Source organism: Citrus sinensis, chromosome 4, assembly GCF_022201045.2.
Source record: "Citrus sinensis cultivar Valencia sweet orange chromosome 4, DVS_A1.0, whole genome shotgun sequence".
Taxonomy (NCBI): Eukaryota; Viridiplantae; Streptophyta; class Magnoliopsida; order Sapindales; family Rutaceae; genus Citrus; species Citrus sinensis.
Window position 1 is genome coordinate 25,998,331 of NC_068559.1, and position 17,146 is coordinate 26,015,476.

A 17,146-nucleotide genomic window follows, 5' to 3' on the forward strand; every position below is an offset into this window, starting at 1 on the left:
TTTATACACACACATATAAGTCTATATATATAATTCCAAAATAAGTTATTTTATTAAAATGATCCATATGTATTAGATTTTTTAAATAAATAACCAAACACAGTACTAAATACGTTTTTAGTTTCATTAAAAATTGATCATTTTTATATAATATTATTTCTATTTCTGATTTTTGAAGGGCCAACTTGAAAATTTTATACTTTTGAGAGTTATTCCATAATTTAAAATTTACAGGAGGAAATAACAGCAAAAAAGAAAAAAAAACTATAAATACAATTGCCGAATTATAAATAAATAGTAAAATTCAATTTAAACAAATAAGTTCCCAAGTTTCTTATGCTCCAAGTCTCAGTGTTCATAAGCTTCAACTCGTTTTAGTTCTCAATCATATTTTCATTTTCAAACGATCTGTCAGCCAATTTCGTTCCAATTTTTGTAAGTATTATTGCGCTTGTTCTTTATTCATTTATCATGGCTTGTGAATTTTTTATGTTTCGTTTGTTGGTTGCCCGTAAAGCAAAGGTAAAAAAAAAAAAAAAAAAAAAGGAATAGAAAAGAAATCAAATCAAAATTAAGTTCCTGTTAAACCAGTAGCTGAATCTTAGTTGAGTCAGTTGGATTTTATGTTTAAAATCTCTTGTGAATCCTATAATTGTTTGGACTGATCAATGAAAAATATTTGGTTTAGCTTCCGATTTTCTCTTTCGATTCTTATTGTTTCCCGGTAACCAAACGAAAGTATTAATTCGCTTTGTTAGGGTTCGTTTCTGCAAATTAGGCTTTTAGTTTTTTCCATAGATTGTTTTAGTTAGAATGTATGTTTCTATGAATTTGAACCGGCTGATTTTGTTGATAAGGTTTCTGGTGATTCAGATTAGACTCATGCTTAATCGATTGATAGACCTCTGTGGAACTAATTGGCTAGCCCTTGAATTTTACATTTGATTTTATTAATTATTTATCATTTTAATACTTTGAACTGAACTGTGGTTATTTGGGTGTGGTAATGTGGGTCTTTATGAAGTCGTTTTGTTGTCTTGAATTAGGCTTTGTGAGATATTCAGATATGGATAATGCAAACATAGGAATTCCTCCAAAAGGTGGGTTCAGTTTTGACTTGTGCAGAAGGAATGATATGCTTTCAAAGAAAGGCATTGTGCCGCCTCCATCTTATCGAAAGACTGGGACAACTATAGTTGGTCTAATCTTTCAGGTAAATTATGATATTTAGAACTATTATTTTGTTTGTTTTCTGTTGTTTCATTTTGACATGTTGGAAAATTTTCAATTATATAAGGAGACATGCACTTGCATTTTTATTTCTTTAGGATTCATGTTCGTAGAATGATCTTTTGCTGTTGGGCATTAACCTATCAAGGAAACCAGCTTAATTGAGGACATCACACTTGAGTTAACCTCAATAATCTGGAGCTGATCATGGTTCATTTGATATTCTTGCTTTCTAATATACATGATTAGCTTGCCAGTCAGTAACGTTACCTTCTGATTAAGGAACAAAAGCAAACCTGACTAATGCAACTTTCGCTCTTATATTTGAGAATGGGATAACTGAATTTCACACCAGAATTATGAATAGTTTTAAGTATTCTTAGTCCAGATATGACTTCCATTTGGAAGTAGCTGCCACCATTGCTTTGCTGTGGTTGAATTCAGTAAGTTGTGACTTGTCAATTCATCAGTGTCCTTAAATCTTTTATTAGTTCAAAGTTAGCTTTTAAAATAACTGGCAGGTGGCTCCGTGTCCAGAACTGCACCTTTTGGGTGAATGTCACTTTTTTGGTGGCTGTAAATTTGTAGAGCTCTATTTATGGTTCAATTTTTCCTTTTTCCGAAATTGTATTCAGAATGGAGTCATCCTTGGAGCAGATACAAGAGCAACTGCTGGATCCATTGTCTGTGATAAGAATTGTGAGAAAATACATTATATGGCTCCTAATATTTACTGTTGTGGAGCTGGAACTGCTGCTGACACCGAAGCAGTAACAGGTACTTTCTATTTCTATTCTTAATGTCCAGAACAGTTATAAAGGCAAATAAGTCTCATGCAGTTCTTGTGTTCTCTGCTGCTTATCGAATATATTGCATCTGGAATTCAGTGGTGTCTATCACTCATTTATTTTCTCTTTATCATGCTTCTCTGCAGACATGGTTAGTTCGCAGCTCCAGCTTCATCGATATCATACCGGTCGAGAATCAAGGGTTGTGACAGCTCTTACTCTTCTGAAGTCGCATCTGTTCAAGTAAGTCGATAGTTTGAGGCTGCTGTAATTGGCATCATTTTGTAAGAAAATAATAATCAAATAAGGCCTGACTGGTTAATTGTCCTGTTGTCAAGGTACCAAGGTCACGTGCAAGCTGCTTTGGTTCTTGGGGGAGTTGATGCCACTGGACCACATTTGCACACCGTAAGTTTTTGTTCTATGTATGAGAATCTGACCTGTCATGTTCTGTTGCTGGCGCTAATAATTTTTACTATTGATTTATTGTATTGCACAGATCTATCCTCATGGATCAACAGACACACTTCCATTTGCTACTATGGGTTCTGGTTCACTTGCGGCAATGGCTGTTTTTGAGTCGAAGTACCGTGAAGGCCTGACTGTAAGTGGTGTGCTGTATAATTGGATAGTAATTATGCTGCAAGAATGAAATAGCTTTGGTTCCTAAATTCAATTGCTGAGATCTGTTAATGCAGATGTTGCATTGATATTTTGATGAATGACTTTGTGGGTGTTTGTGCAGAAGGAAGAAGGAATAAGTTTGGTGTGTGAGGCTATCTGCTCTGGCATATTTAATGATTTGGGAAGTGGAAGCAATGTTGATATATGTGTGATAACAAAGGTATTGGAGAAGAGTTCTTTGTTATATATGAATTTTTCTTTTTTCTTTATGACTTACTCTTTTTTTCTTACTTGTTTCAGTCATGGTAATTTTTATTTATGATTCTTGGTTGTTTAGGGAGATAAAGAGTACTTGAGAAACCATCAGTTGCCTAATCCACGCACTTATATCAGTTCAAAGGGATATTCATTTCCTAAGAAGACTGGTTAGTGATTTAATCCCCTGCATTTTCATCTTTCTATCAATCATTTGCCTAGTCAACTCAAATCAACAGTAATCTTTTTGGTGGTTCGTTATATTTTGTTCCCTTATGAACGGTCTGGCATATTTGATCTGTGGGTTCTTAGTCTTACTGTTGCATATTTGTTGGGCTATCAATATGAAGAATAGAGGGGACATGCATTACAAAACTCTTTCCAACTTGATTCTGTCGTGAGTAGACATCCCAACATTTTATCCCAAATGATGCAGCAGGTGATGTATCATTCATCAAGAGGTTGATTATTTTTCACAAGTTCAAATTGAATTAATTACATTATCTCACCATCCCCTTGATGAATGTCACATCATTTAGAATTAAATTTTGGAAAGTCTAGTACTACTCATATTAAAAAGGAACTTTGAATTTTATCCCTTGGCTGACCCAAAAAAAAAAAATGTCCTACCAAGTTACCAACTGATCTGTTTTTCTGAAACTGATGACAGAAGAGGACTACACTTAGTGCGTTTGTAACATTAATTATCGACTTTTGACAATAATTGCCACTAAGATCTGAATTAAAAAATGGTTGTGGGCAGCCGCTAGACCTATTTCTTGGAATTAATTAAGTGATTATACTTTCGCTTTGTTATTACATTGGGCTTACTCTGGCCGTATAGAGCTGGGTTAGGATTTGTTTTTAGTGAAGGCCAGGCCACGAGTTTAATCAGTCGCAAGAAAGGCCCTACTCATGCTTAGTCCTTCATAATAAAGAAGCATTTTGCCTGCTAACTGATATATCCCTAGTTTAATTATGACAGTCTGATAATTCTATCCTTGTTGCAGAGGTACTACTTACAAAGATTACACCATTGGAAAACCAAGTCGAAGTCATTGAAGTAGGAGATTCAATGGAAGAATAAGTGCATAAGTGCTTTCCGTTGCATGAACTACCTTTTGTACACTGCTTGTGCCTTATGTTTAGACATGCGCTTTAGGTTCAAGCATGGAAGAAACTCAACTCATTTCAGCTGTCATTTTTTGGAATGAACTTTTAGAATTTCATATGATATCTGTATTATTTGAACTAGTACAGGTATTTATTTTAATTATTGAAAATGAATACATGTGAAGGCAGCTGACACAACCGACCCCCCCCCCCCCCCCCCCCCCCAAATTTTTTTTAAAGGAAAAAAGAAAAAAGAAAAAAAAGTACTTCAGTCTCTTCTTGTTAGGCACGGACCTCTTAATGTTGTAGAATTATATCCTGAAAGATTTTGTGGCATGCTCAATGGTCTCTAGTCTCTGCCTTCTGGGGTCAGTGACTGATTTATTCAATTGCAAAGACTTTGCATATGCTCTTAACTAGTGAATGTTTTGCAGAATGATCTATCATAATACAGGAGTGAGCTATCCTGCATTTTCAATTGTAAGTACATTGTCTATTTGTTGCATTGTTAGCTTCGTTCAGAACAAGCCAAAAAATTTCCATATGAAATCCTTTCCAGGTAAATCCAGTATTGGATTGAACTGAAAGAATGATTTTGTCGTGGTTGAACTTCTTGTGCTGTCGACGAGTTTGAACCATTGGCTTGCAGGGTCGCACGTCTTATCTCTACTCAAGCATTTACAAGTATTTGTAACAATTGTATTGCTGGAGTCTACATCCAGGCAAACAGTCGTGCCATTGTCTGCCTTCGATGACAAGTGCATCTTTGAATCTGATATAATTTCCCAGGTTGAGCCACAATCCGTACAAATAATACCAAGTTTTGCCGGTTTTCCAACGTGCTTAGCTTGTAAGCAGAAATATGCCCCTTTCAGTGAAATAGTCTTGTGGGGTGTATAGCTCCACGCTTCAGATTCTGTGCAAGGACCCAACGTCAAGGGATCGAGGAATGATTTTCTTTGGACACAGAGCCCAGTTGCTGGATGATAAATAACTTTATGCAGGCCAGTTTCAAAAACACCAGGCCCTGCGTGTCAAAAACAGTTCATGCTTTATGACTCGTAATGCTGTTTCTCTTAACAAAGTAATACATTTGAAAGGACTTAAAAGAGTACCTCGAAAAGGAGATTGAAGAGATGATATCCTCTCTAAAAAGCTTGAATTCCTGATGTCACACCAGTTCCAGTCGAACAACCCATAATATTCATTCAACCCAATAACCCCTTCTCTTAAGTAATAACTCCCAACAAGCGTCCACAACGCCCAATCCCAGTCAAGTTCAGCCGCAACACCAAAGAAGCAATTCAAGTATCTATTGTCATTCACATTGTTTCCCCTCAAATCCGCCCCAAACTCACTCACAAACAATGGCCACCCCTGTTCCAACAAGAATCCAGATAATCTCATCACGTTATCCACCACTCTGCCACACACTTGATTTGGGTTACCATCCACCCACGCCTGCCCATCTGTGAAACCATACCAATGAGCCTCGAATACTAATTTCCCAGTGAACGTGAGGTTCACTGCTTGATTTCGAACGAACGAGAGGTCTTTGTCGAAATTTAAGCCTGAAAGAATAACAAGAACTTCTGGATTTGCAGCGTGCACAGCTTCAGCTCCTAACTGCATGTATCTAACTCAGTTCACGAGCAAATCCCGAATTAGACTGTGCTGTTATTATTATTATTATTATTTCCCTAATCGATTCTACAAAATCAATTTAGTTGTTACTAGTATAAATATGCAACGAATCTACTACCTGTACCAATCTTTAACGTTCTGTTTGGGACCTCTCAGCTCATTCCTTAGGCTCATGCCGACCACGTTTCTAACACCATTAAAAATGGTTGCCATTTTCGTTAGGCCCTTGATCCAGAGATCTGGGTTGAAGTACTGGTCACCGAAGAATCCATTGCCGTCAGAATTACTGCAACACCAACCTGGCTTGCTGATGTGGTTGTCAAGTATGACCATCACATTGTTGTTCCCAAGGCTTGCCACCACTGCCTGAAATTAGATTAATTCCTAAAGCAAATTATTATTATTAAGATAAGGTTATTACTACATCCTAATATTAATTACGCCAATAAAGTGTTTTGTTATGGCAACGTTAACACACAGTATACACATGTCTGGCAATTAATCCATATAGTTGGAGTTGTTGATACTTGATATTCTCAGAGTACACGTTAGCATGGAAGCAGCCAAGCCGATGCTAACTTGATAAATAAAAAGGAGAATAAAACATTATCCTTGTCACCATCAATTCATCATACTCATCATTGCTTTCGTCACAAACGGCTTTTGGCTACTTTTATCCGTCTCTCAAGTATGAACTATTCAAACGATAGTTTCCAAGTATAAAAGAGATCTTTCTTTCCGAAATAAATTTGTTTAATGTGTAGACATTTTATTGGTAACTTTAAGAGGCTAAATTCAACGTTGACCAACCAAACCCGTAGAAAATAGAAATGTTTCGTTTTTACTGGCTACCATGCTTTGTGGGCCCCTTCTCTATACGTCAAGAGAAAAGAAAAACGGGAGATTGCCACGTCCTTATATAACATTAATTTACCATTATACCCTTTAGTTTCCTAGAATTATGGGAAAATAAAGTCGTTCCAAGTCATAGCCTATACAAATCAGCTACTTTTTATTTTGTTAAAGTTTTGATGCCAGACGTGTCACAAAGGGGAAAGTGATCAAAGTAAAATACTTATGATTTTTCGCTTGCTAATGTATTTATCAGCTGATCATCAGTAGGTATGGTAGATGGGGTTACCTGGAAGGCTTTAATGAGAGGAAGGTCGACGATGGAGGGGTTGTTGGATTGTATGCCACCGATGGCTTCAAGCAAACCAAGTTTCTGAAACGACTGGCGAACAGTGAGGGATGCCAAAGAGTCATTGGTGGCCAAGTAAAGAGGCCAAGTGAGCCTAACGCAATTGAATCCCATGTCCACTACTCGCTTTGATAGCATATCCATGGGCTGCTTGCTAAGTCCCTCTGCAACGACGGGTTCAAGATGTGACACCCAATTCACGCATGCTAACTTCACTCGATGCCCGTTTTCGTCGACGATCCATCTTGAGTTTGTGGAGAGAGGGAGTCCAATTGCTGGCTTTGATTGTTGTATGATGATGATGATTGGGAAGATGATCAGTAAGAGAAGAAGAGGATGACTAGTGAGGAAGGAAAATGAAATGAACCTCCCCATGTTGGTTTTTTTTCTTTCCTTCTTTCTTTCTTTTGGGGTGTCGTCTGTGGACATGGAGAGAGATAGAACTCTCTAACCCTATTTATATGCATATAAGATGAGACAAGATGTTTTCTTTATTAAATTCTACCATTCCTTTCGTAAACCTCCTATATTTACTTTTAATCCAAGTCTGGGGAAGTTTTTAAATTGGAATATTATGAAATAGGCACTTGATTTATTTTGGAATATTAAATCACCACAAAGATTTTTTTACATCTAATCATCTATATTTTCCCACCTAAAGTGTTCATTGTTATTATTCTACCACTAAAATATTAATATTATTAAAAGAATTACCGAAATTATAAGGGTATTTAAGAAATTTTAATGTATAAAGCCAAAATGATATCGTTTCATAAAAGAGTAGACCTATTTGAACCCACTAAATTCCTCTCCATCCCCATTTAAAAATTTAGAATATCAAAATTACCATCCACTAATATATTTCTCTCTCTTATTTATAATTATATATACTCTTTATACTCTCACGTTCTATAAACTAAACACTCAATTTCATTTTTTTATTTTTCTTAGTATATCATGATCTCTATTTTATGTTTTCTATCTATGAGATTGTTTTTCTTGATATCTATTACCTTTTGTGTTTGAAAAAAATCAATTTCTTAATATTTGTTAACTTTCATAGTTGATAAAAATTTGTTGATATTCATTTTTAAATGATAAATTTGTTCCTTTTAGTTGGTAATATTAATTATTTATAGGTAAAAGCATATATTTGAATGGAATTGATGAGAATATGTGAAATTGAGAAGAGAATGAAAAGAATGAGTTAATTAAATAATTTTTTCAAAAATTATTTAGATAATAAAATTATTAATGAAAAAGAAGGCGTAGAGAGGAGATTGATGAGTTCAAATAAGCTCACAGTCTATAAATTTCATAATAAACAAAAAAATGGTGGTCTTGCCACCATTAAACAATTACAATTAGCCAACAATTCTGATAAAAAGAAAAAAAATAAAACAAAATTAAAAAGCTAGCTAACAGCTCCTTAGAGCTTTATCTATTCAATGTTCACAAAACCCACTATTTTCAGTAACAAAATCATCAATTTTACCAAATCTTTTGCTATAACGTGTGATAGCTTAAGGGTGCGTTTAGGATTGAGGTTGGACAGCTGTAATTTAAAAGTTACAGCACTAAAGTGTTTGGTAAACACTAGCTGATGTAGTTTATAAGGTATGTTGATATGACTTTTCACTTGTATAATGAAAAATATATTATATTTTTAATAATTTTATCAAAATTATTATTTAAAATTTATATTTACTATATATTATTAATTTTTGTTTGATAGTTATAACGTTTTTTTTCCTGCAGCAGCTGTAGTTTAAAATATACAACACCTCAATCATAAACGAGACCTAAGTCCAAACATGAAACGACTCCTTCGTACGAAGTGGTGAATACTTGATGTGAATAAATTGAGCTCAGTTGTAGGGTAATTAAGTCTTAGATTTTGAAGTTATGATTCTTTCATGTAGGGCAATATCAAGCTAATAATCTTTCTCCAAATCAAATCTAAAGATCACAAGCTTCACAGCTCGTGTTCACAAGCTTCAAGGGTAAAATAGAGTTTTGACACATTATGTTTGCTATTTTGTTAATTTGAACGTTTTAGTGCTAAAATGATAATACGTAAAAATTTAGGTGGAAAAATATGGTTGTTAGAAAATCTCAATGGTGAAGTGATATATCAAAATAAATCAAGTGAGTATTTGATAATATCTCTTTTAATTTTTTTTATATGAATAATAAGTAACTCCATATGGTATCAAGGTGCAAAATTGATTTGGGAATACGGATAATTATATGTTAGGTTCAACTTTGTAAGTGATTGCCCCTCAAGCAGTAGCTTGGTCGTCACCAACCCTTGGATCGAAATTGAATTGTAAATATTAGTAAACTAATTGTAATTAGAAAAAAAAATTGTAAATGGTTTAATTAGGATGAAATTTGTTTTTGTGTTTCTTTATTATAAATATTTAATTTAAGAGATTCATTTGATTTGAATACATTTTGGTTGGTGGTCTTGGCTGGCTGTTTTTGGAAAAAGTAACCATTTGGTAAAGAAAATGAGAATCTTGGAGATAATTAAGGAGATGAGAGTGGCATCAAACTAATCCCTTGTCATCATCCAAATAAAATATTCATAAGAACCCACATCTTATGACATTAAGCATAACTTTTATCAACGGTAAAAAAGAAAAAGAAAAAGAAAAAAAAATAGACATCACAATTGAATATGATAACTACCCAGTAGATAATGTTCCAAGAGAAAGAGAAAAGCTAGCACTAAGCATAAAAGCTATACAGCTAATTTGAGAGTTGCAATGGGATTAATCTTAAAATCCATGCATTGACCAATAATCAATTTCTCTTGTAAAGGTAGGTAACAAGTGTTGGTAAACTAGAAATGGTAATTTTGTGATGGAAATACTCCAAGTAATAGATATGATGGATGACACGCAGTTGTAAGAATAAAATAAACAGAATTCAAGGAAAAGGGAAAACAAGAATGCCAAGCTTTAGCGATTTCATCAGCTAAGCCTCTTACTTGAGGGGAAAGAAATAACGTCAGCTTCAGCTTTGGAGTTGATGGTTTTGGGAGACTTACAAGGCAATGTTCGCATGATCGCTTGTGTCATTGGCTATGCTTGTTAACTTGTTTTTGAATTTCACTTCTTCATTTTTTTCTTTCCCTTCTGAACTTACGCTTGCTTTCTAATAGCATTTTCAAAAGCCTTCGTTAACTTGACTATTTAAATATTTATTTGTTTACTTATATAGTAAAAAAAAAAATAAAAAAAAATGTTATTTTTTTAAAAAAATTTAAATAAAAATAAATTAATATTATTTTAATTAAATAAATATTTTTTAAAAAATAAATAAGAATTAAAGTATTTTTCTCACTCTCTCTAATAAAAAATAATAAAATATAAATTAAAGATGGAGAAAACAATGAATCTTCATAATATTACCTACACCAGTTGCATTGGCATCTGGTTTTTACTAATTTTGGTTTCAGGAGACCACCACTTCACTTCTTTTCTAATTGGATTGGAGTCTGGAGAAGATTCTGGTGCGTGCAAATAATAATCGTACATGGACACTTTCGTATCACCTCCTTTCATATCATGCATCATAACTTCATAAGAGTAATGAATCTTCATAATATGGACCGAGCAAGCAACATAAATTTGTTAAGTTCCTCCTCTGATATGGAAGAAGATAAATTGTGGACTGGGCAGAAGGAACTGTTACTGTTACAACCTCAGCAGATTGGTCAACTGAGATTGACTCATCAATCAAAAAAGTGAAAGGTAAATGGAGGGGAAAAAGATAAAGAGTTAAATTCACAAAAAAAAAGAAAAGAAAAGAAAAATTCGTTCTTTCTTATCGCTTTCTGAAATTCCCAAACTTGAAAAGATCATAGGCTTGCTTTGTCTTCCTCATCTCTGTTGGTTTTATTTGGTTATATGCTCTAGCTGAAGTTATAATTACAGAAATTTATTTGAAAGTTATAAATTTTCAGGCTTTGGGCTGATAAATTTTCTTTACAATAAACATAGCAGCATTACAGCTGTCAACAAAGATATGCTTAGACTGTAGTGAAGAGAGGTTTCTCAGAAGCTATTAGGGGCATTATAGTACTTTCCTTGTCAACTAGCTGTCAAGGAAAAAACAGGAACCGACGGCACGGGGCTTTCACTAATAAGTAATAAACGCATCTTCATCATCTATCTGCAGGCATGCCCAACCTTCAGGGGAGGAAGCTAAAGAAAAAGGATTCTGTCTGCGGAGGGTTAACGCTATAGCCTAGGAGGAATACATATTTATAAACCAATTATCCTCCTCCTTGGCGAATCTGCGATTGCCAGTAATTTCTCCACATGTATGTAGTTCTCTCCTCAGGGCCCATTCTGGATTTCCTCCTCCTGTATTTTTTTTTAAATTTATTACATTATTTATATGTCTTAATTAATGTGGTTTACATATGTACAGGGGAGCTATTAAATTGGAGCTTCGATGTCCTCAAAAAGTAGATGGAATCGCAATTGATCCTGAACCTGATTGGAGTTTCGATGCTCTTTTATCCGAACTTAATTCACTCGAAACTAGGCTTAATGCCTCCTCAAAGCCAGTGCCTTTCACCAAAACAAAATCCCGGTAATGCATCTTCATTATCTCTTTTTGTTACTATAATTTCTTTTCTTTTTTTTTTTTTTGGTTATGTTGGTGTGCATGTTTCAACAGTTTCTTTTGTTTCTGTAATATGTTGTTTTAGAGAAATTTCAACTGGGAAAAGTGTTGAGAGCAATGCGAGGGCATTTGTCATTCGCGTATCGGATGATGAGTTGGAGAATGATAATGAACGCAAGGGTGAGGAGGTTCACAATGGAAGTTTGGTGGCAGTGAAACGATTCACTTGTGATGCACTTTATTTGAGGTATGTTTTCCTTTCTGGACCTGTAAATTTGTGTTCCCTTTTCAACAATATAGTTGCGCTTCCAATCTCCTATTATCGTGGTAAGTTAATGTTTGTTTCTTCGAATGATACAAAATGTATTGAGGGTTTACTTTTATCTTTCAGTGAGAGTGATGATTCTGATGACGACGTAGCACTTGGAGGTGAATCATTTTTAATGGATGAAGTGGGGTTAGCGGATGGTGCTTTGGTTGAGTTAACCCATCAGCACCAGCTTGGAGTTAAGGTTTGTACTTTGTAATATTATCTTATGTTATTTAAGCGGTGGCCTATGTGATTAAGTGCTTATAATTTCACACTATTTTTCATTTTTCCCCCGGTTTTGGGTGATTATATCTGTGACTTTTTATTACTTTTCGGTTGTCAGTAGAGAATTGAGAATTCTTTGATTTATTTGTTTGTTAACAATGGCTTGTTTAACAGGAGGAGATTAGGAACCTGATTTCGACATTAGAGACACAGTTAATCAGTGAAAATGAACAGTCAACCTCTGCACTTGCCCAAGTTGAGAAATATAGAGACATGAGAAGGGAAATGGATAGAAAAATTGATACTGTATATCAGCGGAAAATGTAAGAACATATTTTCTGTTTTTCAATGCAGTGTGTTTCTTTCCAAAACAAGGTTAAATTTGCTGAAATCCAAGTTTCTTCAATCATGTTTCTTGCTAAATCATTCTTTTCTGTTTAAAGTTTTAGCAGCAGAACATTAACTCTGTTATAATATGTATTTATACTTATATGTACAGTTTGTGATCTGTTGCTTCTGAACTCTAATTAAAACTAGGTATTCAATGTGAGAAATTTTTAGAACAGTAGTTTCTTTTGCCTTAGTTTGCATATGAGATTGTTTTCTTAAAGATCTGTTTTGTTTGGTTCTTCTAAGATAGTTGGGGATGTCTGTAAATAGTACTACTTCCTGAGTCTATAATTCCAAGTGAGATTGGATATTTTAAGACATCGTAATTTATCAAATGGTGTAATTGCATCAGAAGCTGCAAATTTATTTCTGTTGATTGAATCAATTTTGCAGGTTTAACTTCATTTTTAAGTTTTTGCTTTGAAATACCAATGCATCCACCTTCCTGCTTTTTAGGATTTAATTTGTTGAATTTCATTTCAAACTTTTGCTCTGTGGTGTGTTTTAATATAGATAAGGTTTAATGTCTGATATGCCTTGAGAGTATCTTGTATTATTATTCTCTGGGATAATTTAGGATCATTAAAATCCTGGAAATTGACCTTTTTTATTTTTTTATTCTCTAAAAATCACTAGTGCAGAAGCACTAGATAATCATTTGACTGCTGTCCAGCGGGACCATGAACTCAAATCGCAAATAGAGGAAAGGAAAATAAGAAGTGATGCAGCTTATGAAGAAGCCAAGAGAAAGGAAAGGGCTCTTCAAGAAGAAAAACTACGTCAAGAAAAAGTTAAAGCAGAGGCAGAGGTTTGTTGTTTACATTACTATGTGTGTAACCTATAGCTATAGTATTTCTGTGCCTGCAGTGTTCATGTTTATTCCTAATAGTTTCATTCTGGTATATCAAAGATTAACATTATCTGTAGTTTAATGCTGATATTATTTAAGTGTTAGCTAGAATCAGTATAAATATAATTTTTCCAGATGCAGGCTAAACTTAGAGCTGAGGAAGCAAAAAGAGCTGCTTTAGAAGCTGAGAAGCGAGCAGCAAAAGAAGCGGCAGAAAGGGAAGCTGCTGAAAACTCTAAAAGGATTACTGCTGGAGTGTCTCAAGATGGAGCTTGTGGACGTCAACCGGATGACAGTTCAGTAATTGCTGGTGCTCAATCTAGGGGATCTAGATCTGATGGAACAAAGAAACTACAATCAGCTGGTATTTATTTTTTAATCAGTTACAGTAAACACCTTTTATAATCATGAATTGACTTTCTTTTTTCTTCTTAAAAGTTTCAGAGTCCAATGACAGTTTAACATGTTCAATTAAAAATGCTTTGTCTAAGTGGACATTTTCCTTGTTTATAATCTAAGATTTTTCCTCATCTGATGTTGGTAGCACAGTCAGAGCTACTGAAAGTGCTTTAAACATAGAGCAAAAACGACTACAGAAGCTTAAAGAGTTGGATGAGGAAAACCAGTCATTGAAATTAAGCTCCAATGAGGTATTTCTACCTCAATACATGCTGAGTTCTGTCAGCTCTAAATTGTTTCGGCTTTCTGAATCAAATTTAATTTGTATGCTATTGCAAATTTTTAAATTCCTAAATTGAACATCTCAATATTTCATTTCCTTAATCTTTTGTCTTGAAATTGTAATATATTTTCCTTAATTCTCTTTCGGCATTTTCATGGGATACACACTGCATTCTGTATAATGTGCTTTCCTTCTTGGTTAGGATTTCGGTGGCTATGAAAAGGATATTTCCAGGCTGATAAGACAAATTAGGGGGCTGAAAGACAATGTCAGGTAAGATAGATGACTTCATTTAGCTTATCGCTTTATCATACGTGGAACCTTTTCTATGTAACAAAAGCTTCAGTATCAGTATTTGACAATGTATTGAATTACATGAATTTCAAACATTTCAAGCTGCTACATGATAACTTGAACATTATCATTTTAATTTGGCTTTAGCATGATTTTGTATGCTTACGTTTCTTAGATTTCGCATTGTCTTATTCTGACAATGGAAGCGTACAACTGAAACATCTGAATCATTTTGTTCTAAATACTTCCATTTTGGTTGGAATTCTCAGACATCATAAATTTAGTATTTCTGGGTTTTTTTTTTTAAATTTAAATTTATTTACTTCTTGCAGGACAAAAGCAAGTGAACTTGTTAAGATTTTAAACAATCCTCTTTGTCCTCAATCCATCAGCCTTGCAACTTTTTCCAAGAAGGTAATAGCCCAGAATCATCCATCATTCTAATCTATCATTTTATTTATTTTACATAATTATTGAGGCCAGAATCATGGAGCCCATCATCAATGTTAACAGTCTTTTCATTTCCTGTACATTTTTTGGAAGCCAAATGGAACCTGCCTTGAGAAGCTCTTAAGATAATCATTTCTCCAATTCTTAATTATATTTAGCGACTAATGCATTCCTATTGCAATTATCATGCCATTATGAGAGGTTCTACTTGCAAATTTAGTTACAGAACATGATAAGTGAACTTGAAAGACATTCTAACATCATTCCTCATTCTAATACTACAGGTTGTCTCCCGTTGTGAAACCCCTGATGATAATGTCGCTATGTCATGTGGCTATGTAATTGTTTTGGTTGCATCACAGGTATTGTATATCTGGTTTACTGACTTTCGTTTAAAGTAAACATATAAATTCTCTTCATTTTATTTTTCTCTCTGGATACAGCCGTCACAAGTATATGAAATTCATCATAGATTACACCTTTTCTAAACGCTTTTAGCGTGCCTTCAATTTCTAAATTACATTCTAGATTTAATTGGAGGCCAAATAATGTTCAACAATAAAACAAGAATTTTGCTAATAGTTAAACTAAACCCAAGCTCATCACCTTACCCAGGCGGCTGAAAGAATCAAGCCCTCTGGTTTGTAAAATTTTTAAGAGCTTTGAGGAGAAGTACATGTGAATGAAAACACAAACATTACTTTGCCCATCCATACTCCCATCAAAACTTATACCACCCAAGTTGGATCCCTTGCCGTCAAGCGTCAAGTAAGATTTGTACTGATAGCCCTGGAACAGGTTGTGTCAAAACTTTTTTAAGTGAACTAGGATGGATGGTAATTAATCTAGGCCAGCCAAGGCAGAATAGGCAACAGACGTTACAATGTTTCAGAGTTTATTTGCTCATTATGAAGAATTATTTCTGAACTGTTGACTGGATAATTATCTGAGTCTCTTTATATTTGTGAATCAGGTCCCACAGGTGATGGATATTCTTCTTGGAGAGTTCCATCGAGCTTGCATCTACACGGTCCCAAAGCATATAGTATTCTCAGAGGTGACCCAGTTTTAAGCTCACTCAAGCCTTCTTTTGATTATGTTTTCCAGTATGCTCTGAGGACACATTGTTCTAACCATTTTGTTAAAAATTTTCATCTGGAACAAAATGCATTGAGGTTATTTACTGGTTACCCATTGCCGACCCTTTGAAAATAATATGTCATGCCAGGGGCACTGACAGAGGAGAAGGATCGGGGGGGGAGCAAAACCCTTTCATTTTTGAAAAAGGGTGAACCACACCTCTACCCACCCACCTCAACCCAACCAACCACCACTCTTCTTCTCTTTTTCTTTCTCTCTATTAATTCCTAACCTTTCCAAACTTTGTTCCTGGATTTCTGGAATAAAGTCATAGATTTTCTTGTGATTTTTGCTGCTGCCAACATACTGATTCTAATTAATGTTTTACTAGTTCAGGCTGCATTTGAATCAGAAGAGGCTTACTACAAAACTATTGGATACCGTGAGGAAGATGGAAAGATAGAGTCTCTTGAGAATTATTTGAGCCGATTAAAATCTTACATGAGATTATATGCAGCTCTTATTCAGGTTTGTTGCTCCTAGACTTCAGCATATTCATCATACTCATGTGCTTTGCTATTTTGGATGAACATTATAAATACTCTTAAGTCTGCTGTATAGTGAGTTATAGCTACTCCCAAGTCTTATTTAGTCAAACAACAGTGCATGACCAAGAATGCTTGTTTCGGCAGACAGAAATTCCGGGTGTCCAGAATGCACATGGCCTGAAAGAAGGTTGGGCATGGCTTGCAAGGTTCTTAAATGCCTTGCCTGCCAACATATACACTGGTGTTGCGTTGATTGCATTTCTGCAAGTAAGTTGCTGTAGATATTTGATGAAATTTTATAAATGATTTTTTTTTAATGACCAAGGAGTTTAAAAGACGAGTGCATATTCCGCAGTTGGCAGGCTTTGCTCTCTTCAAAAAATACAAATCTCAATTCAGGAAGATATTGGACAATATCTATGACAACTTCCTGAATGCACTCAAAGCACGAGAAGACTCAAAGTTGAATCTAGTCATTGCTGAGATTCAATATTACATAGAAGATAAAAAATTCCTTGAAGAACCCGAAGGGAGAACTCTGCAGGCTCCTCCGCTATCAAGTACCTTGGTGCCCGAAGCTGATTACCAAGAATATGGTAGGTATCATCAGTATCAAGAATATGGATATCAATACCATTGACAAGTGAACTATGTTGTATATCTTTTACCCAGGTTGAGAGAATTCTCAACGAAAGCCCTTGCCCACCGTTGTATCATTGTATACTCAATTTTTAATATTAATTGATAAAGATTTGCTCTTATTTTTTGGTTATGGCTTCCGTATTGCAGCTTTGCTTTACCAGAATTCGATTAACGTTATT

The 17,146-nt window shown here is 34.6% G+C and overlaps 3 protein-coding genes across 7 annotated transcripts; 2 read left to right on the top strand and 1 right to left on the bottom strand.

Moving 5' to 3' along the window:
• Positions 1–278: 278 nt before the first annotated feature.
• On the top strand, positions 279–4,166 carry LOC102624622 (proteasome subunit beta type-7-A). Of its 4 annotated transcripts, none has more exons than XR_003066470.2 (10): positions 279–435; positions 1,047–1,213; positions 1,866–2,007; positions 2,165–2,261; positions 2,357–2,426; positions 2,518–2,622; positions 2,764–2,862; positions 2,980–3,067; positions 3,253–3,358; positions 3,908–4,166. XR_003066470.2 is itself a non-coding variant. In XM_006483922.4 (10 exons), the coding sequence occupies exons 2-9, from the start codon at positions 1,067–1,069 to the stop codon at positions 3,285–3,287; spliced, it is 783 nt and encodes a 260-aa protein (XP_006483985.1). In that variant the 5' UTR covers positions 279–435; positions 1,047–1,066; the 3' UTR covers positions 3,288–3,336; positions 3,908–4,166. The 4 variants fall into 4 exon arrangements, 3 of the variants coding, with proteins under 3 accessions (XP_006483985.1, XP_006483984.1, XP_006483986.1); XM_006483922.4 differs by having other exon boundaries at positions 3,253–3,336; XM_006483921.4 differs by lacking the exon at positions 3,253–3,358.
• An 85-nt stretch (positions 4,167–4,251) lies between these two features.
• Positions 4,252–7,309, bottom strand: LOC102624331 (glycosyl hydrolase 5 family protein). The gene is made up of 4 exons (XM_006483920.4): positions 6,796–7,309; positions 5,773–6,020; positions 5,126–5,646; positions 4,252–5,037 (listed from the first exon to the last, which is right to left on the bottom strand). The coding sequence occupies exons 1-4, from the start codon at positions 7,282–7,284 to the stop codon at positions 4,529–4,531; spliced, it is 1,767 nt and encodes a 588-aa protein (XP_006483983.1). The 5' UTR covers positions 7,285–7,309; the 3' UTR covers positions 4,252–4,528.
• Positions 7,310–10,597: 3,288 nt separating this feature from the next.
• On the top strand, positions 10,598–17,086 carry LOC102623856 (mRNA export factor GLE1). 2 transcript variants are annotated; one of them, XM_006483918.4, is made up of 16 exons: positions 10,598–10,616; positions 11,044–11,188; positions 11,299–11,463; positions 11,582–11,743; positions 11,888–12,008; positions 12,206–12,354; positions 13,058–13,229; positions 13,407–13,635; positions 13,821–13,921; positions 14,156–14,226; positions 14,580–14,661; positions 14,982–15,059; positions 15,671–15,754; positions 16,174–16,305; positions 16,470–16,592; positions 16,681–17,086. In XM_006483918.4, coding segments are annotated over exons 2-16 (1,956 nt in total). In that variant the 5' UTR covers positions 10,598–10,616; positions 11,044–11,186; the 3' UTR covers positions 16,966–17,086. The 2 variants fall into 2 exon arrangements, with proteins under 2 accessions (XP_006483981.1, XP_006483982.1); XM_006483919.4 differs by lacking the exon at positions 10,598–10,616 and having other exon boundaries at positions 10,950–11,188; positions 13,413–13,635.
• Positions 17,087–17,146: the final 60 nt, after the last annotated feature.